This window comes from Megascapheus bottae, chromosome 7, assembly GCF_031878675.1.
Source record: "Megascapheus bottae isolate mThoBot1 chromosome 7, mThoBot2.hap1, whole genome shotgun sequence".
In the NCBI taxonomy this organism is placed as follows: Eukaryota; Metazoa; Chordata; class Mammalia; order Rodentia; family Geomyidae; genus Megascapheus; species Megascapheus bottae.
Window position 1 is genome coordinate 40822187 of NC_143515.1, and position 25967 is coordinate 40848153.

At 36.6% G+C, this 25967-nt stretch overlaps 1 protein-coding gene and 1 pseudogene across 1 annotated transcript in view; both read right to left on the reverse strand.

Moving 5' to 3' along the window:
• Ehbp1 (EH domain binding protein 1) overlaps nt 1-25967 on the reverse strand; it is a 283776-nt gene that overhangs the window by 108881 nt on the left and 148928 nt on the right. Inside the window, exon 11 of the mRNA XM_090336837.1 lies at nt 24579-24765. Within this exon, the coding sequence (XP_090192963.1) occupies nt 24579-24765 (187 nt within the window). The remainder of the gene's footprint in view (nt 1-24578; nt 24766-25967) is intronic.
• LOC150060687 (26S proteasome regulatory subunit 7 pseudogene) lies at nt 474-1823 on the reverse strand (annotated as a pseudogene).

Genomic DNA, 25967 nt, shown 5'->3' on the forward strand with positions numbered 1-25967 from the left:
CCTGGAAGCTGCTTTAGCTGAATGTGGGAAGAGGCATGCAACAACTGTCATGAGATGCAACAATAACTACAACCTCCAAGTGTACAACATCTGTGTGACAGGCAGTATTAATCAGGGATCCCTGAACAGGGATAAAGAGCTTATTTTCTGGCCTGGCTTCCATGGGCTATAAAGAAGCCCCCTCAAGAACATGTGTATCACTGTCTGTCATGGGGGTAAAGGGTAGATAATAGGCAAGTTAAAGAGCTGAAACTGACCAAACGTAACCAATAATTATCCATTTATTCTCCAAGAGGATTCAATAAACTGCAGGGTTCCAAGATGGTTACATCAGATACATTCTGCCAATGCAATTGCTGGCAAGAGAGAAAGATGGCTTCCTATTGCTTTCTTTTCTTCTTTTTACAATTTTGAAATCATTTTGTTGCAAGGTGGTTAATACCAAATTTATACCAGCTTACAATTACAACTAAAGGAAATGTTTTCATTTGCAAACCTAAAAGGCTGAGTTGTATATCACGTAGTGTGGAATAGCACTGAGTTTTGCATAGGACTTAATGACTTTATTTACAGCTTCCAAGAAATCCTCAGTTGCAATTTTTGTTGTTGTACGTGGATTGCAAATATGCCAGCTTCTGTGCAGACACTTCTAATCTCACAGTCGAGCTAACAGTTCAAATCTGATATCTCTCTCAACACTCACTGAATGAGCATGAATCAAAGATATGTCTGACACTGTTAAATCAGGTAGGCTAAATTCAATCTTTCTATCCAGTCTCCCGGCCTCATCAGGTCCAAAGCATCAGGTCTGTTACTGGCCATCAGCACTTTAATGTTGCCTCGATCAAAACCACCCAGCTGATTGATCAGCTCCAACTTTGTCCTCTGTGCTTCATTGTCTCCTCCAGCATCATCATCAAATCGAGCTCCTCCAATGGCATCAATTTCATCAAAGAAGACAAGACAGGCTTTCCTTGTTGTGGCCATTTCAAAGAGCTCACGAACCATTTGAGTCCCTTCACTAACATATTTCTATACAAGTTCGGATCCAATCACTCCAATGAAGCAAGCGTCAGTCCTATTAGCCACTGCCTGGCACACGTGTCTTGGCTGTGCCCGGGGTCTGAAAAGCAGCACACCCTTTGGAGCCTCAAGACCAAGGTTAACAAACCTCTCTGGATGAAGCAGTAAGGTCTCAACTACTTCACGAAATTTCTCAATCTGCTCCTTACAGCCATCAACATCATTGTATGTGACATCAAATTTTTCCTCCACCTGCATCATGGTCACTGTTGGGTCAATCTTAGGAGGCAGTAGAATATGAATTTGATACTTATTTCTGTCCATATCAACTCTCATCTCTTTGTCAATGTCAGTAGGTGCCACTTCGTCACTGAGATCCACCACAAACTGCTTCACATTGATAATGTATTTTGGGTCCTTTGAATCAGCACTGATTATCTGGAAACGTTGTTCACTCTGTAGAGTTTACTTATCAGCAGCCAAATGCCAGAGTGCTGGTGGTGCCAGGCCTGTGTCAGACTCTTTAATACCAGTAAGCTTATTAATTTTCTTAAAGGGTTGTTGGATGTCATCCTCAATTTGCTTGATCTGCCCATAAGTTTTAAATAAGCCAATATCTCCCTCATTCAGGGCTTGGATGGGCTTGTTGTCCTTCTTGTCATCCTTGGTTTTCTTCTGGTTGGCACCCAGGTAATCCGGCATTTTGGGAGATGCAAGACTCTCAGCGACTCAGTGATTGATTACACAGCCCTTCCTATTGCCTTCTATCTTGACATTTTACCAGAATTCTCTTGTCTCCCTAAAATCTTTTAAGAGTATAACATGGTCTTCAGATCCAAAAGGTGGTAAATACTGCTGTACACAATGCAAAACATATGCCAGAAAACAGCCATATTTTTAAAAGAGTTTATCAACAAACCAGAGCATATTGCAAAACGAGAAAAGACCAGTAGCTCAAGTTTGAATTCTAGACTACAAAATAAAGCAATCAAGAATATCCTTGCTATGTTATAAAAAGATGAGAGGTTGTAGAGATAACAGGATGGACACAGGAATGAATGCAAAGGTTTTCTGCAGGATATATTAACATCCACAACATTTTTTTGTAGTCACTAGTGAAATTAAGTATTCTGTAATAATTTTGCTAGAAATACAATTGCAAAGGAATAGTGTATGATTCATTACCTGTTTATAAAACAAGATATGCAAAAGTCTATTTTACATCAGAGTATTTGCGTTATATAAATGCCCTACTGAAGCCAGGAGTGGTACTTCATGTCCATAGTTCTAGCACTTGGGAAGGCTCTACAGAGACAAATTTTATTTTCACTTTACTCATGCCCTGATTGAACAAAATGGAGGAGAGGAAAATGCAATTCGAGATTTGTTTTACCTAAATATCCAAAATTTTTTATTTGTCATTGCACATCAGTACACCTAAATCCTTTACATGGAAGGGGCATCATTCTGCTTATGAGTCAATGGAACACAGTTACTTTGAAATCAGATTTTGAGACCAACCTGCGCAGCACAGTGAATCTTCAAACACCTAAAGAAAAGATGCTTTATTTAGACCTATACTTGACAGTAATTATTTCTGTAACATTTAACACTGTAGGCAAAAATCAAAGAGGACAACTTTTATAGAGATAGTAGTAAAAGTTCAGAGTCAATGAAAAAAACACAGGAAGTAATCAAAAAGGAGCACAAGCATTGCTAAAAAGGAACTGAACAAAATATACTAGAAATCGAAGTGTGAGAGACAGGGTCCTATATATCTTGCTAGGTCATCCAAGAATAGTCTTTGCTACTCTCTGGCCACTTGTTACAGAAAAAAAAATAGTGTAGGATGAGGTCACATTTCTCTCTGAGAAAAAGCTGGTAGAATGACTGCTATAAAATGGTAGACTAGCTGGACGCAGTGGCTCACATCTGTAATCCTGGCTACTCAGGGGGCTGAGATCTGAGGATCACGGCTCAAAGCCAGCCCAGGCACAAAAGGACCCGAGACTCCTATCTCCAATTAACCTATAGAAAACAGGAAGTGGGGCTTGACTCCAGGATAGGGCTGTAGCCTTGAGCTTAAAAGCTCAGAGACAATGCCCAGGCCCAGGGGTAGGGCAGAGGCCTTGAGCTGAAGAGCTCAGGGACAAATGCCCAGGCACAGAGTTCAAGCCCCATGACCCCCCCCCACTAAAAAAAAGGGTGACCAAAACATTCCATAGTATCCCATAAATATGTATAAGTATTTTTATATGTTTGTGTATTTGTTTAAAAAAGATAGTGAAGTAACCAAATACATTTTTTTTTCCATGAGGGAAATCCATGTTTTGCAAAGCATCGATCCAATTCTTTGTGTCACCCTTATGGGACTTGGTAGCAAAGAGAAATAGCATAAATATTCTGGTGTGCAGGTTTCTGGGTTGTGGCAGTGACTAATAAAGTCATTTTTCTCTGATCTAGAAGTCCAAAGTCTTCTATTACTTATGAAGTAGTGACAGGCTATTTGATTACCTTGAAAATAGGATAAAATCATATACCTGACATAAAATTTTATTCACTATACCAACTAAAACCATGGGTGTCTTTACCCACACATTTAAGCATACTTAATATTACCTATAAGCAAAAGCTATGTATTAATCTCACCAATACAGATGTAACTCAAAACAATCGCATACTGTTAATAATATGCAATGAACAGCTATAAAAATTTAACCTGTGAAAGTCATTCTTTAGTATATCTTCCTATTTGACAAGTAGATGGAAGTCTGTGTATCTTTGAGTGAATTTCTAAAGGAGTATGTGGAAAATTTTTGGAATTACTACAAATCAATTATTTCATTACTAATTACATATAGGTCACTCTTAGGAAGTTGGTACTCAGTAGAATGATTTTAAGGACCAGGTATGGTGACACACACCTTTAATTAAACACAGCTAGGGAAGCAAAAGCAGGATTGAGGTTTGAGTGGGTAAAAATTAGTAATACTCTAAGAAACAAGTTGGGCATGGTGGCACATGCCTATAATCATGGCAAGTTCACAGACAAGAGTTAAGAAGTTTTTGGTCGAATGTTGGCCCTAGTAAGTAGGGGATCCTATCTGAAAAACAAACTAAGAGCAAAAGGTCAAGGTTATGACTTGGATGGTACAGAGCAGTGCCCAGAGTTCAATCCCTCTAGTACTGTCAGAGGGAGACAAGGAAGACAAGGGGAAAGGAAAAGGAGAGGGAAAAGAGGAAAAGAAGAGTAGAGAAGAGGGGGAGAGGGAAGAGGAGGGGGAAAGAGGTGAGAAAGAAAGGTAGGAGAGGAGAGAGAGGAAGGAGAGAAAGGTAAGGAGAGGAACTTAAACATTTGCAGATGGAAGGTAAGTCAACCCACTAGGCAAATTTCAATTCTATTTTTATTATTTGGTAATTTTGTCAGAAAAGATACTAGCCGCTTTTCAGTCATTCTACTTTTACTTCATATAAGCCAGCAAATACAGGAAATACAAGAAAGAGCTGCAAGTAAATCCTCCCTAACCTCCCTCCTAGTATGTGGTTCAGGCTGGCCTTGAACTTTAATCCTGCCCTGGCCTCTAGAGTGCTAGGTTGCAGGTATGTACTATGAATTAAAAGAGGTATTAACTTAAACATTATGTATATTAAATACTGTAGTTTCTTTTTGTGATTTTTATTATAATCAAATCAACATAAATTCAGTTCTCCTGTAAATTTAGTGCAACTTACCTATATATAAACTGTCCCATGAGAGGCAGAAGGTGAGATATGGGTTTCATTTAATATTTTTCATTAATATACAATTAAGGAATCATTAAATAAAATGATTAAGAAATGATGATGAGAAAAAAAAACTTGGAACTTCATTCCATTCATGTGAACAATAGCTACTATTTATTTTTTAGAAATATACCTTCCTTACTATTTTTCTTTTACTTCTAGTCATTTTAATTTTTACCTAGTTTAATTTGTAATCTTTTCTTCAGTGGCATCTTGTTTCTTTTGGATTAGAAAGTTTAAAAAAGTATTTCATTTTTGGTTTATTCTCTTTCGCTACTGTTTGATTTCTGTACCCTTTGTCTTGTATACAAGTTTATCTGATTTGGAGAGAAGAAGGGGAATCACAGGAACAGTAATGAGTGATTGTTGTCCTTAATGTACTATGTTGTCTCTCATCTCTTTTGCTGTCCCTTGGTTATCTCATATTGTTACAGTATCTCACTTTGTTATCTGATATATTAGATATATTTGTATTTGGTTATTTGAAATTGGATAGGGAAGGGGGAAAACAAAATGAGGGGTGGGTGGGGAGGGAGGGAAATGGGGACCAAGACATGAGAAAGGGTATCAATGTATGTGAAATAATGCACCTTCTATCTGGCGAATATAATGTAACCCTTCTATTAATTACAATAAAAAATATATGAAAAAAAGAGTGAACCAGCTAAGCACTGGTACTCAGGAGACACTATGTTGGAAATGAACTTTACAACTTGGGGAGGGGAAGGAAGGTTGGGAGAGGAAAAGTGGAAGAAAATGGGGGAGTGGGTAACACTGTTCAAAAAAAAATGTACTCATTTGATTTATGTAACTGTAACCCTTCTGTATATTACCTTTATAATAAAATTTAAATTTAAAAATCATTTCACTGGAAAAGGTGCTGTGGCTCAAGTGGTAGGGCACTAGCCTTGCGCTGAAGAGTTCAGGGGCAGCGGCCAGGCCCAGAGTTCAAGCCCCACAACCAACCAACCAAAAAAAAAAATCATTCCACTTTTTATGCAATGCTTTAATGCCTACATCTATGTAGAATATACACTTTGTTGAATGTGTAAATTACAGTTCCAAGTTATTAGTACCAACATTATTTCTTGAATAACTGTTCTAAATATGAAATGCATTTAGATGCATCATCTATAATACTAATATATAGAAATTAGTAAATGGAGTGGTAGACGTTCAGTGTTACATAACAATTTTATTATAAAACTACTATTCTCTTGGGGTTATATTTAAAATATAACTTCTAAGTTAAAAATTCATTTTATTTTATTATTTTCCCAGTTCTGGAGTGTGAACTCAAGGTGTAGGCGCTGTCCCTGAGCTTCTTCTGCTCAAGACTAGTACTCTACCAGTGGACACACAGCATAACTTCTGACTTTTTTTTTTAGTAGTTTACTGGAGATAAGAATCTCATAGAGTTTCCTGCCCGAACTGGCTTCAAACCATGAAACTCATATCTCAGCCTTCTTAGTAGGTAGGATTACAGACATGAGCCACTGTTGCCCTAAAATTCATTAAAAAAATATGCAATCACAATTTGTATATAAAGTAAGGTCTCAATACAGCAAAAAGAGGGTTTATAACTCTTTTATGCATATAGTCATGGAACCAACTTACATTTTATTTTGTTTTCTTTTTTGAGACATCTTTTGCTATATAATAATCCTTGAGGTTACAATCCTCTTGTCTCATCCTCCCAAGCGATAATTAATTTTTTTAATTATCTCAGCTCTCAAAGTAATTACTACAAGTTTATTTCCATTGTTTCCCTGGTACCAGTCCTTTAGTTCATACATATATAAATTTTAACAGCAAATAAATATAACTCATCTAATGAATCTCTAAACATTGATCCTTTGGGGAGATAATACATTTAAAAACAAAGCCTACATTGATACAGTTATGTTACTGTAGTGTAACATTTGACATTTTTTCTTTATAAAAAGTTAGAAAGATTGAATAACTAGTGAACCAATTTCTCACAATTCCTATTTTCCTTCCTAAGAATCCTTATATATATTGATGTTTTATGGTCAAAATTCACATTATCAAGGTAGAAAGAAAAAAAATGAAGATTTCTACTGAGAACACACCCTTCAAATGATAACCTTTGCAAGTGACTCCACTTTCAGGTTTTCACTGCTTTGTCCTTAGATACCTTGCTAGGATTAGCTTTTTCCACTACTTGCCTCTACAGTTACACAAATTATCATTTGCCTAACAGCTGTGTGTTTAACAAAGGAGTTTAAAACTGTTTCAGCTATATGCTTCTATCTACACAGACAAACTATCTTGACTTAAAAGGTATGACACTTTCTAGGAATTACCATGTTGCCCAAATTAGCTTACTGTTGTAAAAAGTAGATTAAAAACATGTCAAATTTTATCTCAACCCTTATTTAGTCCTGTAATTATCATATATGCAACTTTGAATTCTTTGCTATTTACTTTATTTACTGGGAAAGTCAAACACAATGCAAGGCTACAAATTTAAGCGTTGAGTGGTTGTGCTTTACTACACGTAAAAGCTTGTAATGAAAAAAATGGAAGCAAAAGCCATGGCAAACTTCATTTAGACTTCAATGCATTTAAATATAAACATTTTCCCCTGCCTTGGGTAAAATATAAAAGTAGTTGATAGGCCCAAAACTTAGTATTAATGGTTACTGTGAAGTACTACTTGATTGAAAGAGTCTTAATTAAATATGCCCCAACCAAAAACCTTCACCAAATTGCATTTGCCACCAAATGACTAACAAGTACACAACAGTTGGAAACTGTCAAAATATTTTACAGCTCAATTATAATTACCAACCAAGTCTAAACATGCCCTGAGTGGGCGTTAACCACATTTTGGGGGATTCAGCACATTAAGCAGCAGTCACTTTTTTGTGGTCTCTAATTTAAACATTTATAGCTCTTGAGTAACTCCAATGATTTTTATTGTTTTCAGCAAAAAAACAGCAAAACAATTATATAAGATATAATAATTTATCATTTTCACAGATTTGCCTGCAGGAATAGGCTTTAAAAGATCATTTGGCTAATCTCTATTATACTTGATTATAACTGGAAATAATACTAGGTTTTTGAGTTATAAATGTATAAATTGCTTATAGAATAAATAAATTGTGTGGTTATTGGTCTTAGAAAATGCATCAAGTGATCCTAAGACATAAATATTTTCTTGTTGTTCTTATCACAATAGATGTAGCCAAAAACAAATGGGAAGGTGTGATCAGGGTAAAGTGTCAATATGGAAGTACAGCTGGTGAGTTTCCAGAGTAGCGAATGTAGACATCGCTTGCCATTTGAAGTAGGACAGCATCCAGACTCTCTTCCCTTCTAACCAGAAAGTGTACAGCTTGAGGCTTTGTGTTTAACCACAAAGAATATTTCTTACCAATAGAAAAGAAATAGGTTATTCCTCCCATTAAGTAACACATTCACCCGTCCACTAGTCTTTTTATCAGATGAGAACAGAAATCAATCACATTATCAAATATATAAACTAAGTTTTTCTGGGTTCTCATTTATATTTTTCTCTCTTGGTATCAATCAGTGGAGATTATTAAAAAAAGCAGATGAATAACATATTTAAACTAATAGCATTTCATAATTCAAATGATGTTATACTTTAATTATGTATATCATTAAATGTTGAAGTATATTTATTTAACCTTGAATTCATGTTGGATCTTGGTTCAAACTATATCTACGACCTAATGAGAAAAAAATTTTAAAAGGAGTTAAAATTGAGGTTCTATATGATTCTTGAAAGAACCATAACCATTAAATGTTTGTAACTGAAAATGCTAATTATGCTCATGTAGTCAAAATAGCTGAGCAGGTCAGGTGTTAACAGGAGAAACTTTAAAAAGAAATTTCAAACTATTTTTTGGAACACTGTACTTTCTTAAACAATATTTTTAGACAATGTGGTCAACACCTACCTAGGTCATGCTCAGATTTGGCTGGCATTACATTGAATATGTGGACACAAGGTTTGTGGAAAATTTGAAGTGTACATTCCCATAAGAGATTTAAACTGTTTCCAGCTTTTTGTTGCATGCTAGTATCAAGGAAAAAAAGTAAAACTACATTATGATAGGTATAATTCTATTTATTACATCTACACAACTGCATATAATAAATCATATACCTCAAATGGAAGGTAAAGATTTCATAATGAGATAACCTTTTACTGATAAAATGGAACTATATGAAATAGGTTTAACAATCTTAAAAATCTTGGGTTAGTAATTTGAAGGCTGAATTCTGATGAATTTGTGTATGTGTGTGCATATATACACGTGCACAAGCGTGCATGTGTGCCCATAGTGAGACTGAACACAGGGCTGTCCCTTAGTTTTTTCTCAAGGTTAGGACTGTAACACTTGAGCCACAGTTCCATTTCCTGGAAGGTTAAGTTCTAAAGTTTACTTTTATTTATTTTTGCAGTTTAGGGCCTGGACGCAGGGCTTTCTACCATTTGAGTTACACCTCCAGCCCGGCTGACTGGGTTAGCCAGAGACTAAAATCCTACTCTTAGGTATGCCTCCTCAGTTAGCAAGATTACAGGTATGCACCATCATACTTGCCTGATTTGGTGAGTTGGAGGGGGGGGGGAGGATGTGTCTCACAAACTTTTTCCCATAGCTATCTTTGAGTAATAATCTTCCTGATCTCTACTTCATGAATAGCTAGGTTTGTAGACAAATGTACCACCAAACCCAGCTAAATATGTACATTTTCATACCTGGTTTGAATACTTAGCATAAAAGAGGTATACCACAAAATTATTTAAATCAAAATGCAAAATGTATATTTTAGGTTTTTTTTTCACTCAAGTAAGGCATTCATTTTGTTGTTGAGATTCAGCTAGAAAATTTCTATTCCCTTGATGTCAGTAAAAGTTACAAAAGAACTAATACTTTCTTTTTATTTGCATTTTAAGCCAAGCTAGAACATTTTGTTTTAAGGTTCTTAATCTGTAGATAAGGCAGATTTTAGAGTTGGCACTATTTTTAGTAGCAAAATAATATGACAGAAATATCTCTGTAGCCATTGCTACCGGCAGGTGAGCCAAACATGCATTTTTATGTCTGCTGCTTCTTCTTCTTCTTTTTTTTTTTTTTTTTTTGGTGCCAGTCCTGGGCTTGAGCTCAGGGCCTGAGCACTGTCCTTGGACTTTCTCAAGGCTAGAGCTCTACCACTTGAGCCTCAGCACCACTTCCGGCTTTTTTCTATGTATGTGGTACCAAGGAATTGAACCCAGGTCTTCATGCATGCTAGGCAAGCACTTTAACCAGTAGGCCGAACTCCCGGCCCTATGTCTGCTTCTTCTAAGGAAGGAGACTAAGGAAACTTGCTACTATATTCATTTTGACAACTCATCTTGTAGGCAAGGAATACTTTGCATAGTTCTGGCCAGCATGAGCAGAAGTTTATGTATTTACATAAATGAAAGCCCAATAAGAATATAAGATGCATCTTAAGTTTAACACAAGGGAGTCTGGGCAGAAACCAATATATTTCATATTCTTCTCTGCACCAAACACTGCTTATGAGTTTTGGTATGGTATCAAAGAATACTTTTCATTGTGTAAAAGACATAAATGTAAAGCCTCCTCTTTCCTTTAATGGTTTCTGACATAAGAGTAGGTTTTAAAAAAATTCAACAAGTTGTCATCTCTAAATTTGAAACTTTCACCTTTTGCACAGGAAACTTTCCATCCATTAACAAGACAAATAACTGTCATGATCTATCTTAAGCAGATATTAAATATTAGTAAAGTTTAATTTCTGCCTTAATTTTAATTAAAGTATGCAGATGCAAATTTGAATATTATGTCTACCCCAACTCACTGTCTTGAGCACTCCTTGGGGCCACATATCCCATGTTGGAAGTCACTGTTTTAAATAATACAAAGGGATAGATATTTCTAATAAAAGCCTTACAATAATTCTAGGACTTACTATTATCTACATTTTAGAGATAATAAGCAATGTATAATCATAAATTATTTTTATGATCACTGTAATATTTTTAAAATTGGGTAAATTTTTACAGTATGAAAATGGTTTATTCCATTTTTATTAAAAATGCATACATTTAAAACCACATGGTATCTACCAATTGCTTGAAAACAAGATATAAATTGTTGGGCACCAGTAGTTCATGCCTATAGTCCTAGCTACTCAGGAGGCTGAGATCTGAGAATTGTGGTATGAAGCCTGCCCAAGCAGAAAAGTTCCCAAGAAACTATTATCTCCAATCAACCATTCAAAAAAAAATGGAAGAGGACCTGTGGCTCAAACTGGTAGAGCTCTAGCCTTGAGCAAAATTGCTCAAGGACAGTTCCCAGTGAGTTCAAGCCCACAACCTAAAACAAAAAATAATATAAATTATCATAATGTGATATGCAAACTTTCAAGGGGGTAGTAATGTGTTTTTTGTGTGTGTGCTATGTTTCCTTAAAATAGATTTAATATGCAGCAGTCTTAGAGAATCTTCAATTGCTATACTTTTTTTTTTTTTTTTTTTTTTTTTGCCAGTCCTGGGCTTGAGCTCAGGGCCTGAACACTGTCCTTGGACTTTCTCAAGGCTAGAGCTCTACCACTTGGCCTCAGCACCACTTTTGGCTTTTTTCTATGTATGAGGTTCTGAAGAACCGAACCTGGGTCTTTGTGCATGCTAAGCAAGCACTCTATGGAGTTTATAACACTTTTCATCAAGGAAGAATTTAAGTGGTTTAAGATTTTATTTTAAAAATATATACATAGTTTGGCAAGCTAACAGCTTTCTAAGCTACTTTTGAGAGACGATTCCTTTTTTTTCTTTTTTTGAGAGAGATGACTTTTTAAATTCAAATTCAATGGGATACATGTATGTCGACCACTCTAACACTAGGCCCAACTCCCGCCCCTAATTGCTATACTTTTTAAAAACAATAATACTATCTTTTGATACAGACCTTAGAAAGTCATCTACAAATCTTCAAAAACTAATTTTATTCTTTCTAGGAAAAGTGTAACATGCAAAGGTAAGAAAGAAACTCAGTAACAAGGAATAAACAACTACTGAAACATCACATAATGAGGATGATAAAACAGAGTAGAAAATGATGTCAGCAAATGCCTAACAAGTGTTATTTAACAGACCAATCGACTACCACCAAAGCCCTCCAAATGTACAAAATCCAAACTTCATCTGCAAATGCAGAATTATTTCTAAGATACGTCTCCCAAAACAACAAAGGACAAGTCTAAGGGCATGAGTGGATTGAACATTATGTATAGCATAGGCTAATATCTATAATGCTAGCTACTTAAGAGGCAGAAATCTGAGGATTGTGGTTAAGTGTGGTTTGAAGCCAGTCCTGACAGACAAATCCAAGAGACTGGTACAAAGAAGAAAAAAAGTATCAAGTTTAGCACTACTATCAGAAACATGGATAAAAATAGATTTAAGAGAGTAACAATTCTAGAAGTCTGGGTTTCAGAACCATTAAAAATCTTAAAACTATTGAAGACTTCAAAGAACATTTGCACTTGTGGGTCTCACCTATTGACATTTACTGGTTAGAAATTAAAACCTAGAAGTTTTTGTAATCTGTGTACTTAAAAACAAGCTTTACATGTTATATGTGATTATATTTCTATTAAATCAATTACATTCTTTCCTCAAGAAAAAAAAATAGTGAGCCAGTTGTGCTGGCTCACGCCTGTAACCCTAGCTACTCAGGAGGTTGAGATCTGAGGATTGTGGTTCAAAGCCAGCCCCAACACTAAAGTCCATGAGAAAACCCAAAGTGGCCCTGTGGGTCAAGGGGTAGGGTGGTAGCCTTGAGTTGAAGAGCTCAGGGACAATACCCAGGTCCAGGGTTCAAGTCCCACTACTGACAAAAAAAAATAGTGAGAAGAGTGAAACTGCTTTATGTTTTATAAATTTCTCGGTACTGAAGCTCAAATGGTAGAGCATTAGCCTGGCGGAAAGCTCAAGGACAGTGCTCAGGCCCTGAACTCAGTCCTAGTCCCCAAGACTGGCAAAAAAAAAAAAAAAAAATTACCTGCTACCTATTTGCTTGAAATAAAACTTAAAAAAAAACCTGTTATGTTTTTAAGGCCAGGGAGATGATAAAACTGAGCAGAACTCTTCACCTATTGTGCTAATTTTCCAATGCCACAACATGCAAAAAATGTTTTTTTTTAAATACTCCTCAAAAAATTTACTGAACATCTACTGTATGGTAATATGCTAAGTTTCTTGCTGTTCTAATAATTTGTTCTAGATTCTGACTGAAAAGACCTCATTTCATTTAAAACTCATTCCAACCTTCCTTAGTAACTTTCAAAGCCTTGGGGTGAGGTATGTAAGCTTAATAAGGATTCAAAAAGAAAAAAATAGTTTCATGGTTTATATGGAGTTTATAACACTTTTCATCAAGGAAGAATTTAAGTGGTTTAAGATTTTATTTTAAAAATATATACATAGTTTGGCAAGCTAACAGCTTTCTAAGCTACTTTTGAGAGACGATTCTTTTTTTTTGAGAGATGATTTTTTAAATTCAAATTCAATGGGATACACGTATGTCGACAATAATTAGTTCAATCATATTAATATAGTAGTACTATACAGTAGTACTAAATATGTAAATTTAGTTATAGATATAAAAACATATTACTCATTATATGGTTTAAATCTTGCATTTCATTCCACTAGACAAATAGTCCACTTTTAAATTAGTATTTTCCAAATATGAATTGGAGTAGGGAAATAATTTTGGAGTGTTACTTGGATAAGATAGATACTTTTTGGCTCTACCCTTGAACATTCTCAATAGGAAAGAGGGAGGCTCTAGGTGATTGTGAAGCAACTAGGTAATAGTTCATTTTTGACTGCTTATATTTTCATCCTTCTGATCTCAAACAAGTTTTTTCTCTCGGTACCTGGAGAAACAATTCTGTTTAGGCATAAAACGTCTACTCACAATTTCTAGTTTTACAAGTCTCTCAATAAAATCTTAGCTTGTCTCATAAAATCTCTGCTTAGTACAAATGTGATCTATATCCACGGCACTGAGTTCAACTCTTCTGCACTAAATATTCTATTTATACATATATACACATAGTCAACAAAAAATGTATTAAAGCGCTATTAATCACAAGGCACTATCACAGTCATTAGGATATATTAATGATATATAAGGTGAACACAATAAATTCCTGCTTATAAAAGAATAAAAAGATTTTCAAGGGCATATGAAATTTACTAAGACAATCATAGCTAAAGCTATAAAACAATGCTTAACAGATTTAAAAGAAATATATTCTGGGAATTAACACAGAAACTGAGAAGACAAAGATATTTGTCCAAATTCCCAAATACCTTCAATGAAATAACTTATGACTCAAAAAAATTAAAAAAGAATACTCTATCTTTATAATAATAAAAATAATAAACTATATTATTTTCTCTTAAAAGTGTTGGAAAAGGGCTGGGAATTTACCCTTGGGTAGAGTGCTCACCTCGCATGCACAAAGCTCTGGGTTTGATTCCTCAATATCACATACCCAGAAAAAGCCAGAGGTAGCAGTGTGGCTCAAGTGGCAGAGTGCTAGCCTTGAGCAAAAAGTGTCCAAGGACAGTGCCCAAGCCCTGAGTTCAAGCCCCAGGACTGGCAAAAAAAAAAAAAAAGTTGGGAAAGTGTTTAAAAATAGAAAGTATTCTGACCTAGATAAAAATGAAAACACAACATTCCATAAGACATAGCACTTAACTCCTATCTCAGGAAAAAATAAAAGTCTAAAATCTTTAATACTTTTGCAACACTCATTATTCTTCATCCATTCATTCACCAGAAATTAACTACCTTATACTATACTTTAACAAATTAAGATAAAGGGGGAAAAAGTAGAGCAGAAATACAATGAATAGAGAAAAATCAAGGAAACTACCAGACCTTGAGATCAATCAAATTGATATACATCTAGTTGGACTGATCAGGAGGAGAATAACAGAGATAAAACACAACTTACTAATATCAGGATTGAAAATATCATACAGTGATAGTGCGCTTGCCCACCATACTTACAGTCCTAGTTTGATTCTTAGTATGGCAAAACAAACAAAACATCAGCAACAATAAACACCAAACCAAATTACAGGTATCAGAAATAACAGATGAGCCAGGTGTGGTGGCTCATGCCTGTAATACTAGCTACTCAGGAGGCTATGGTCTGAGTATTGCTGTTCAAAGCCAGCTTGGGAAGACCCTAAGACTCTTATCTCTAATTAACCACTAGACAACCAAAAGTGGCTCTGTGGTTCAAGGGGTAGGGCGGTGGCCTTAAGTTGAAGAGCTCAGGGACAACACCCAAGCCAAGAGTTCAAGCTCCACAGCCAAAAAAAAAAAAAAGAAAGAAAGAAAGAAAGAAAGAAAGAAAGAAAGAAAGAAAGGAAATAACAGACACAATATTAGTATAAACCCCATAAATCGTAAAATGACATTTAAGAAAATTATGAAGGACTTTATGTCAATACATTTCATAGATGGGATGAATGGGAAATATTCCTAAAAAGTCACAAACTATCAAACTACCAAACTACCAAAGCTCGAAGGAAGGAACAGACTTCTCAAGTCAAAAAACCAAAAAGAGACTTCCAGTTAAATGTGGCAAATTAACTGAATGTGGAAAATGTTGTTTAGTCATAGAATGCCTGCCTAGCATGCTTTAGGCACTAGGTTTGATCCCCAGTACTACTAAGAGAGAAGCCAGTGGGAAGGAAGATGAGGAGGAAGAGGAGGAGGGGGAGGAGGAAGAAGAGGAGAAGGAGGAGGAGGAGGGGGAGGAGGGGGAGGAGGAGGAGGGGGAATAGACATTACTGCATAGCTCTGTATCTATTATTGAAGAGTAACTTGTACCTGGAATTTCTTTTTTAATCAGTCCTGGATTTGAGCTCAGGGCCTAAGCTCTATCTATGGGATTTCTCAAGGCTGGAGCTCTACCACTTGAGCCTCAGCACCACTTACCACTTTTTTCTATGTATGCAGTACTGAGGAATCAAACCCAGGTCTTTGTGCATGCTAGGCAAGCACTCTATCACTAGGCCAAATTCCCCGCCCCTGAAGCTGGAAATTTTATTGCAAGAAAACTTCAGGCCTATATGATTTTGTTGCTTAATTTTCCTAACTCTTTGAAATTTGTTCAAAGTAGTCACATATCTAGAACACTGATTTTAGAAACATTATTTCTAGGTTTATCTGTGCAGATGCTTTTAGAGAAGATTGTCAGGTAAAGTAGAAGACTGAGCAAGGAAGATCTTTCCTCACTGGTAGGCAGGCGCCATCCAATCTGCTGGGAGCACAGATAAAACGATAAAAGGTTCTCTCTGGGGCACATGCTTTTCTTCCCTTGATCAGACCTTCAGACTTTGGCTTTTGGACCATACCATCATATCAGTTCCCCAAGTTCTCAAGCTGTTGACTGAGAATTATATAATCAGTTTCCTTAGTTTTGCAGCTTTTGTATTGCTGACTGAGTCTACCAACATTCCAAGGTCTTTCATTTTTGTGTCTCATGTTTTGAGCCAGATCTCCCAATAATAAGTCCCTTCTCATCCATCTATCATCTACCTACCCACCCATCCACTTATCTACCCACCTACTAATAAAGTATGTGCCTTTCTATTAGTTCTGTCTTTTATGAAGAATCCTAATACAGAGGTGATACTTCTCAATTCATTCTACGACCTCAGTATTTCAAAATCACAAAAAGAAGATACTACAGAAAAACGAATCCCTGTACCACTACTACTCATAAGTATAGATGTAAAAAGTTAGCTAAGTAACTATAACTACACATTAAAAGGATGATTCACCATAGCCAAATGGGATTTACTCCAAGAATCCATAATTGGTATCACAATAAAAGGAAAATTCTTATACTTTGGGCCAAAAAAATAAATTGATAACTTAATGCCTTTGCCTTTGGTTAGGTAATCTAACCTAATCTTTGATTAGGTAATCTTAGTATAATGAGGCTTCTCTTTCTTGGCACTTGGACACTGGGGTGGGATGATTCTCTTATATGGGAGCGGTTTATAGGATGTTTAGTAGCATCCCTGGCCACTTCCCAGTACCTGAAACAACACTTTTTCCTCTAGTGTGGTAACAAGAGGTATTTAAAAATACTGTCTAACATCCTGGGGACAAAAGTCTTACAGAAACCACTATTACAGAAATTAAAAATAAATAACAATGCAAAAATTTGTCTGTAAAAACATGTAAATAAATTTGACATGGTAGAAAGTTATTCCCCTATCTTTTAAAAGCACCACCCATTAATTTGTAAATTTATTTCAATTTTCCTGATGCTTATTTAAATGCTACTTCTCTTAGACGCTCATTTAAATGGACTGTGACAGTCTTTCTTTCTTTTTTTTTTTTTTTTCCCAGTCCTGGGCTTGGGCTCAGGGCCTGAGCACTGTCCTTGTACTTTCTCAAGGCTTAGCACTCTACCACTTGAGCCTCAGCACCACTTCCAGCTTTTTTCTATGTATGTGGTACCGAGGAATTGAACCCGGGTCTTTGTGCATGCTAGGCAAGCACTCTACCACTAGGCCAAACTCCCGGCCCCACAGTCTTTTTTTTTACTCAGTTAAAAAAAAAAAGAGTTTAGGTTTGGACTGGGGTGGCTCAAGTGGTAGAGGTCTTTGCCAAGCACACTGTGAGTTTAATCCCCAGGACTGGAGGTGAGAGAAGTTTAAACAGTCTTTGAAAATTTGTCAAAAAAAAAAAAAATAGAGGGCAGAGAAGACAGTCAAGAAAGTAATATGAATGAATTTGATCAAAGTACATTATATGCAGGCATATAAATACCAAAATGAAATTCCTTTAGTCAACTAATTGATGATAATAAATGTTAAAGACTTTGACACTTGTTCATATTGTCTTTGAAAGAATCATGATAAAACCATATAAAAAACTATGTTACAATCAAATAAGCAAAGGATAGTGAAGAGCCTAGACTTCTATTCTTGCTATGTGGTAATGAAAATCCTCATTTTCAGCAGAGAGACTGCCTGCAAAGGTGGACTTTCACCTTCACCTGGTAAGGCAACACTTACTCTCCTTACTAAAGTAGTGTAAGACCACTAGGAGAAATTTAGGCCTTTCACTACCACCTAGTGGTGATGAGGTCAAAACATTGCTACAATACCAGTAGAGACCATAAAAACAGCAATAGTTAGGATTCCCAAACCTCTCAGTTGAAGTATAGAGGTAACCTGTTAGGGAGCAGGGACTTTCATACCTGCCTAGCAAAGATGAAAACCCCACCCTCAGCCTCAGATATTAGTGAATGCCAAGTGAGAAAACTGGACTTACATGTCCATAGGGCAATAATGAAACAGTATCTCAAATCTGCCTGACTTAACTGTGTCTAAGAAACCAAATTAAAAAGAAAAAAACAAACAAACTAATCAGTAAAAACAAAAAGTTCAGGTAAGATATAGTGTCACAGGCTTGGAGCATGGCTCACGTGTTTACCATAGCAAGTATCAGCCCATGAATACAAACTCTAGTACTACCAAAATAACACACACAAAAACACCCCAAACCCAAATAAGAATCTCAAAGCCAATTCAGTACACACCTGCTCATCCAGGATCTAGTACTCTGTGACAAGGTCTATTTTGTTGACCGGAGGACCTTGCTAGGCAGACTATCATCTGTCCTGCCTTAAGTATAAGAAATGTGGAAAAACACTGATCTCTGGGGGCCACATGGCACAGGAAAGCAAGCCCTACTGCAACCATACAAGCTACTGTGTCATGTTTGAGCCCAAAGGATTTGGATGGTGTGGAAGTGAGAGTCACATTTGCAAGTAGAGCTAGATGTTAGAGATCCTATCCTCAGCTACGTGCTGGACCACTGCCTGTCCAGAAAAGATGCCAGGCCTTAATTCCAGACACTCCAAATTCCTGTTAGTCCTTCATGCCCTCAGTAAAATTACAACACTTAAAAAAGCCTCAAAACAAAATAAAAAATTATCCAGATGTGAACAGAAAGTCATTAATCATAACAAGAGCAGTAAGATTTCAAGTGAAGGACAAAAAGACCAGTAAATATCACATGAAAATAAAAGGGAAGAAAGAATTTTCTAATAACAAGTTTACCATCATAAAATATTTCAATGAGCAAGGTGCCAGGGGCTCATGCCTATAATCCCAGCTATTAAGGAGGCTTGAATCTGAACGTCATAGTTCAAAGCCAGTCCAAACAGACAAAATTCTTATCTTCAGTTAACCAACAAAAATCTGGAATGTGGTTCAGGTGGTAGAAAGTCAGTCTACGTACAAAAAGCTGAAGCAAGAACATGAGCCCTGAAGTTCAAGCCTTCGTACTGGTACAAAATAAATAAATAAAAATTTTAAAAGGGGTAGAAATGTTCAAAAGGGTGACACTGCACAAGATGCATCATATTCACAAAATGATTTATTGGATGCTAACTCTTTTGTACAACTAAAGATAATACATTAAAAAAGATTTAAAATTAAATCTTTAATGAATATTTATGAACATGCCTGAAACAGATGAAAAAAGTTCCAGCAAAAAAGTACAGATACAGATAGCTCAAGTAAAAGCACCAATGGACAGGTCAGTAAAAGAGTGTAAGAGACATTGAAAAGTATCAGCCAATTTAAAAACTAAACACTTTAAATTGCCCAATACGAACAGAGGAAAAAAAAATACGCTGTGGGGAAAAACAACCAAACTAAACCTAAGGAATCTATGAGACCAAAACAAAAGAATCAATCTTGCATCCCCACAGCAATGGAAGTAGATAAAACAGAAATTATGGTTGAAATATGCTTGAAGAAATAATGACTGACAGCTCTCCTAATTTGGCTAAAGCTATATACCTATTCATAAAGAGTGAATATCAAATATGGCAATACAAAAGAAATCCATCCTAAAATATAGTAAATGAAGAAAAAAAAATCTTGAAATCTTGAGGAGAAAATAGACCAGGAAGTAGCACTGTGGCTCAAGTGATAGAACAAAAGCCTTGAGGTAAGGAGCTCAGGGAGAATACCCAGGTCTAGAGTTCAAGCCCCATGACCAAATAGACAGGCACACAGACAGACAGACAGACAGACAGACAGGCACACGGACAGGAACAGACAGACAGACAGACAGACACACACACACACACACACACAGTCTCTGGGACTTTTGCCAGGTGCTGGTGGCTCCTGCCTGTAATCCTAGCTACTCAGGAGGCTAAGATTCGAGGACTCTTATCGCTAATTAACCACTAGAAAACCAGAAGTAGCGCTGTGGCTCAAGGGGTTGACTATTAGCCTTGGGCTGAAGAGCTCAAGGACAGTGGTGAGGCTGAGAGTGCAAGCCCCACAAAAGACCAAAAGAAGAAGAAAAAAAAGAAACCAAACACATGCCAGGCATGTACATCTGTAACCCCAATACTTGGAAGGCTCTAGTAGGAGGAGAGTGAGTTCAAGGCCAGCCTGGCCTATGAGGTGAATATCAATATTAAACAAACCAACAAACAAAAACAGGGAATTTGGCCTACTGATAAAGTGCTTGCCTACCATGCAGAAGACTGGGGCTCAATTCTTCAGTACCACATACATAGAAAAAAGCTAGAAGTGGCCAGAAGTTTGGCCTAGTGGTAGAGTGCTTGCCTCGCATGCACAGATACCCGGGCTTGATTCCTCGGTACCACATAGAAAAGAGCCAGAAGTGGTGCTGAGGCTCAAGTGGTAGAGCTCTGGCTTTGAGAAAGTCTAAGGCCAGTGGTCAGGCCCTGAGTTCAAGGCAAAGAGGACTGGCAAACAAAACAAAACAAAAAACCCCCAAAGAAGTACAATAAGAAAGTTCTTCATTTATTAAAATGAAAAGGTTTTAGTTGAAAAGATTTAATGGAAAGAACAACATGGAAATACAGAACAGAGTTTATAGGATGTTACCTTTGGGACAAAAGAGAATGATAAGTATTTGGATTTGTTGTTTTACACATTAAAAACCTCTCAGAGAATACACAGAAATCAATAAAAGTTGTCATTAGGAAGCTGGGGTTGAATGAAGTAAAATGTGATGAATGGGACAGATGTAGCCACAAGACTCCCCACGGATATCATGTTATTTTGACTTTTGAACTATGTAATTTTATCTTCTAACTAATGCAATTCTATAAAAGTATTTAAAAAGGAAAAAGTAATCACAGACAATAAATATTGCTGAAGGGAACACCAAGAACTAAAATAAACCAACAACCTTAACAGAAAAGTGTTAAAGAATAGATGAGACTAAAGGATAGAGGTTAGACTTTAGTTAAGGCTTCAGGAAATAAAGTTAGGAAGTAAATGAAGGGACATATGGAGTCTAGGTAACAAGATTTGCTATTTACTGCTAAGATGGGCTGCCTTCAGTAAATGTATAAGCTAAATGGTCATTGGTCAAGAACAAAGAAAAAGCTAAAAACTTAAACAACAAACTTGATGCAAGAAGCAGAGGGATCAAAGCAGGACTGAAACCTTTGATTCTATCAGAGAAGGACTTAATATACAAGTTGTTGAGTAGGTCCTTAAGATGAAAACAAGGACACTTCATTTATTAAAATATAAGGCAAATAAATCATGATTCATTTTCCCCTACAGAAATATATGCCATATATATGGGTGTATAGATAAGTATATATGGGTATATAGACACTTTAACTTCATGTTCATATCATAAATTTAAAACCATAAGAAATTGTTAGGCACTAGGCCTGTCTCTGTCTTGGAATCATGTATATTATTACTCTTTTCCTACTAACTACATTCCAATTCTTCAAACATGATGAGTTGTTTCTTTTTTTAGGGACTTCATAATGCTGCCTGGAATTCTTTTACACTACAGTTTCTACTACTGCCTTCTCATTATCTCTTAATGAGTCTACCATCATTGTCTCCTACAATCAGTTCTTTTCCTCCAATGCATTTGCCACAATTTGGGGGGGGGGGGCAGTCCTGGGGCTTGAACTCAGGGCCTGGGTACTGTCCTTGAGCTTTCTCAAGGCTAGTGCTTCTATCACTTGAGCCACAGCACTTGTGTAGTTTTTCTGTTTTTGTGGTGCCAAGGAATCAAACCCAGGGCTTCATTCATGCGAGGCAAGCACTCTACCACTAGGCCACACTCCAGATCCTTACCATGATTTCTTTTTTCTTTTCTTTCTTTTTTTTTTTTGCCTGTCCTGGGCTTGAGCTCAGGGCCTGAGCACAGTCCTTGGACTTTCTCAGTGCTAGCACTCTATCACTGGAGCCTCAGCACCACTTCTGGCTTTTTTTCTATGTATATGGGACCAAGGAATCGAACCCAGGTCTTTATGCATGCCAGGCAAGCTCTCTACCATTAGGCAAAACTCCCAGCCCAAAAGTTCATTTTGGTTCACAGTTTTTTTGTTGTTGTTTTTTGCCTTACCATGATTTCTATGTGAACATTTTTGTAACATATATTTTTCAGGTTGTATTGTGGATTATATGTGGTAATCAGACACTAATAGATACTGGTAAATTCCTTTTCATTCCCCTGCTAGAAGAATGCCTGATCAGCTTGAAACCCTTGGCGGACAGCAGTCAGGAGTTTCCTCAAAAACTGAACATAGTGCTCAGGCCCTAAGTTCAAACCCCAAGACTGGCAAAATAAACAAACATAAAAAAACCCCAAAAACCGAACATAGATCTTCCTTACAACTTAGCCACCCCTGTCCTGGACATCTACCCAGAATAGTACAAGCCAGGATACTGTAAAGGCGCTTGCACATCCATGTTGATTGCTCTCCTAGTCACAATATCAAGTCATAGAAACAGCCCAGATACCCTACAATAGATGAATGCATCCAAAAAATGTGGTTTTTATACACAATGGAATTTTACACAGCCATTAGAAAGAATGAAATTATGTCATTTGCAAGGAAATGGATGGCTATAGAACACATCATGTTAATTGAGGTAAGCCAAGCTCAGAGAGACAAAACGCATGCATTTTCTCTCATATACAGAAGCTAGATCTAAAATACATGGGGATATGATAAATTGTAAAGGACTCCCTACATTCACTCACAGTGCAACCAAGGGAGGATACTCTTAGAAAAAGGAAAACAAAGGTACAATACCATGAGCATCTAATCATATAAAATATTTATCTAATGACCTCCAGGAAATGTTAAGATTTTTTTCTTTGTTGTTGCTTTTGTTTTCTTTTTATCTTGTTTGTACATTTATCTGTTTTGGGAAGGGCTAGGGGGTACAGAAATGGAGGGACAAATGTTGGTGAACAAAGGCAGTAGTGGTACTCACAGCACACTATGTTGAAAATGAACTATACAACCTGAGGGCAGGGATGGGAGGGAAAAACTGAGTGTAAGGGAAGGGATGATAGTGTTTAAAAAGAAATGTAATCATTACCTGACTTATGTAACTGTAACCGGTCAGTACATCACCATTATAAGAATAAAAGAATTTTTAAAAAACAAGGAACTAGAGATTTGGGGAGATGGGATAACTGTATTATTATTTATGGTTACTTGAATAAGGTGCCTAAATAGCTTTTATCATTGTAATTAATACCTCATTGTCTTTACTTTTGCTCTTAAGGGGATTGGAATTAGCTATCCCTTTCCTATCACTGTGAGATCAAGTCCATCCTGTTTTTACTATTAAATATTAAATCCTACAAGATATTAAATTCTATCTAGTACAGTAGCAATAACAACACACAAGTGTGCATGTTTTATGTGAAAAAATTGCCAAAACCTTGGGGCTGGGATGTAGCTCAGTGGCAAAGCGCTTGCCTAGCAAGTGCAACGTCCTGGGTTCGATCCCCAGTGCCTAAAAAAAAAAGAAAAAAAAGAATTTGCCAAAATCTTTCATATAGTTATGTATTAAATTTTCTCAAAGGAAAGTCAAATTCTAACAAGTCAAAGGAAGAGTACTGAAATTCTTCAAAGAATGCACTGAACCTAAATCTTTACTATATATTTGTCAAAAGGTAATTTCTGCTCATTCCTCTGCATCAGCACAAGCAGTCCCTACAGTATCATTTCTTAAAAGCATCAATCCTATAGTGCCTTTCTTCTTTCATTTTCAAATCAGTATTTAAAAAATAATTCTTGCCAGGCATGGTGGCTCACACCTGTAATCCTAACTACTCAGGAGGCTGAGATCTGAGGATCAAGGTTCAAAGTCTGCCTGGGCACAAAAGGACAGGAGACTCTTATCTCCAATTAACCTCTTGAAAATGGGAAGTGGGGCTTGGCTCAAGGGTAGGATGGTACCCTTGAGCTGAAGGGCTCAGGGACAATGCCAAGGCCCAGGGGTAGGGCGGTAGCCTTGAGCTGCAGAGTTCAGGGACAGGGCCCAGGCCAAGTTCAAGCTCCGTGACGCATTAAAAAAAAAAATTCTTGTGGCTGTGTGTGTGGTTCCATGAGGACTTGGGTTCAGTCCCAAGCACTTCCAAACAAACAATCAACCAGACAAAAATAAATGGATACAAGCCATACAATCATAATGTACTGAGAATTTATGGTTTGAAAACATACATTTCAGTATTGTAACATATTTAGATTTTATTTGAATTTTATTTTTCTTGGTTATGTTACTTAACAATCAACAATGACTTTTGTTAATTTGATTAAAGCACATGGAGGAAAAGGAGCAATTATGAATACATGGTTTATTTAGTTAAAAAAAAAAAGCCTACCTTGGGTGAAGTGGAGAGATCTCTTCCTGCAGAAGCAAGTGTGTTTTCAATTATCCCTCCTGTTTTTGGTGACAGGACTGGTGGAGCTGGTGCCTTTCTTTTCACCCTCTTTTCAGTTTCCACTTCTTGAACTGTATTTACCAAGTTACTTGGAGAAGCTGGCTTAGGTTCATAAAAAGGATTTGATCTAAATGAAAGAACAATTACTGTTAGGTACCTTTCAAAAATAATTTTTAGTTAAAATAAATGACTAAAGCTTAGCCCATTTCTATCCATATTTAAACAAAAGGCCCTCTTTTAAAATATTTAAAATAATTGTAAAATAAATATAAGGTTATGTTCAATTTAAACAATCATATACAGAGCTTTACAAAAATGTAATGTTAAAAAAGGGTGAGGGTGCCAGGTGCAGTGGCTCATGCCTGTAATCTTAGCTACTCAGGAGGTTGAGAACTGAGGATTGCAGTTCAAAGCCAGCCCAGGCACTAAAATCCGTGAGACTCTTATCTCCACCAGAAGTAGCACTGTGGCTCTAAGGGTAGGGTGGCAGCCTTGAACTAAAGAGCTGAAGGCCACGCCCAGGCTCAGAGTTCAAGTCCCAATACTGACAAAAAAAAAAAAGAGTGAAGGTGAGCAAATGTAGTCACTGTACTAAATGCACAAAACTATGTAACTCTATGTGCATAGATCTTGGAAGAGGAAAATGGGGGAAGAACAAAGGAAGTGGTGATATTTCACAAGAAACATTGAAATCAGTCTGACATGTGGAACTGCAACCACTTTGTACAACTACTTAATAACAACTTTATTTTAAAAAGGTGACCCTCTCTAGTCTTTATCCCTATGGAAAAAAAACAAGATTATGTAAATATCAGTTTATAACACTGCAATTTTCTTTCTCATGTTCCACTTCATTTTATAATGTCATTTCAGTCTTATACTTAAATGACAGTTTAGTTAGAAAGAGAATTCTAGTTCTATGTTATATTATTTCAGTGCCTTGAAGATATGAACCCACGGTCAATCTCATGTGGTTTAATTTTAAATTATCTTTTATTTCCAGTTGCTGTTGAGATCTCTTTATTTCTGCCTTTGAGTGATTTTACTAAGATAGGTCTTCTAAATCCCTTCTAATCTGTCCTATTTTACATGAGTCAAAAGATTCATAAATTGTCTCACTTGTGATATATTATCAGACTTTACTGTCTCTGAGCTCTTCAGCACAAGGCTAGCACTCTACCACTCGAGCCACAGCACCACTTCTGGCTTTCTGGTGCTTAATTGGAGGTAAGAGTCTTTCTTGCCCAGGTTGACTTTGAACCATGATCCTCAGATCTCAGCTTCCTGAGTAGGTGTGAGCCACTGGCACCGGGCTCAGACTATTTCACT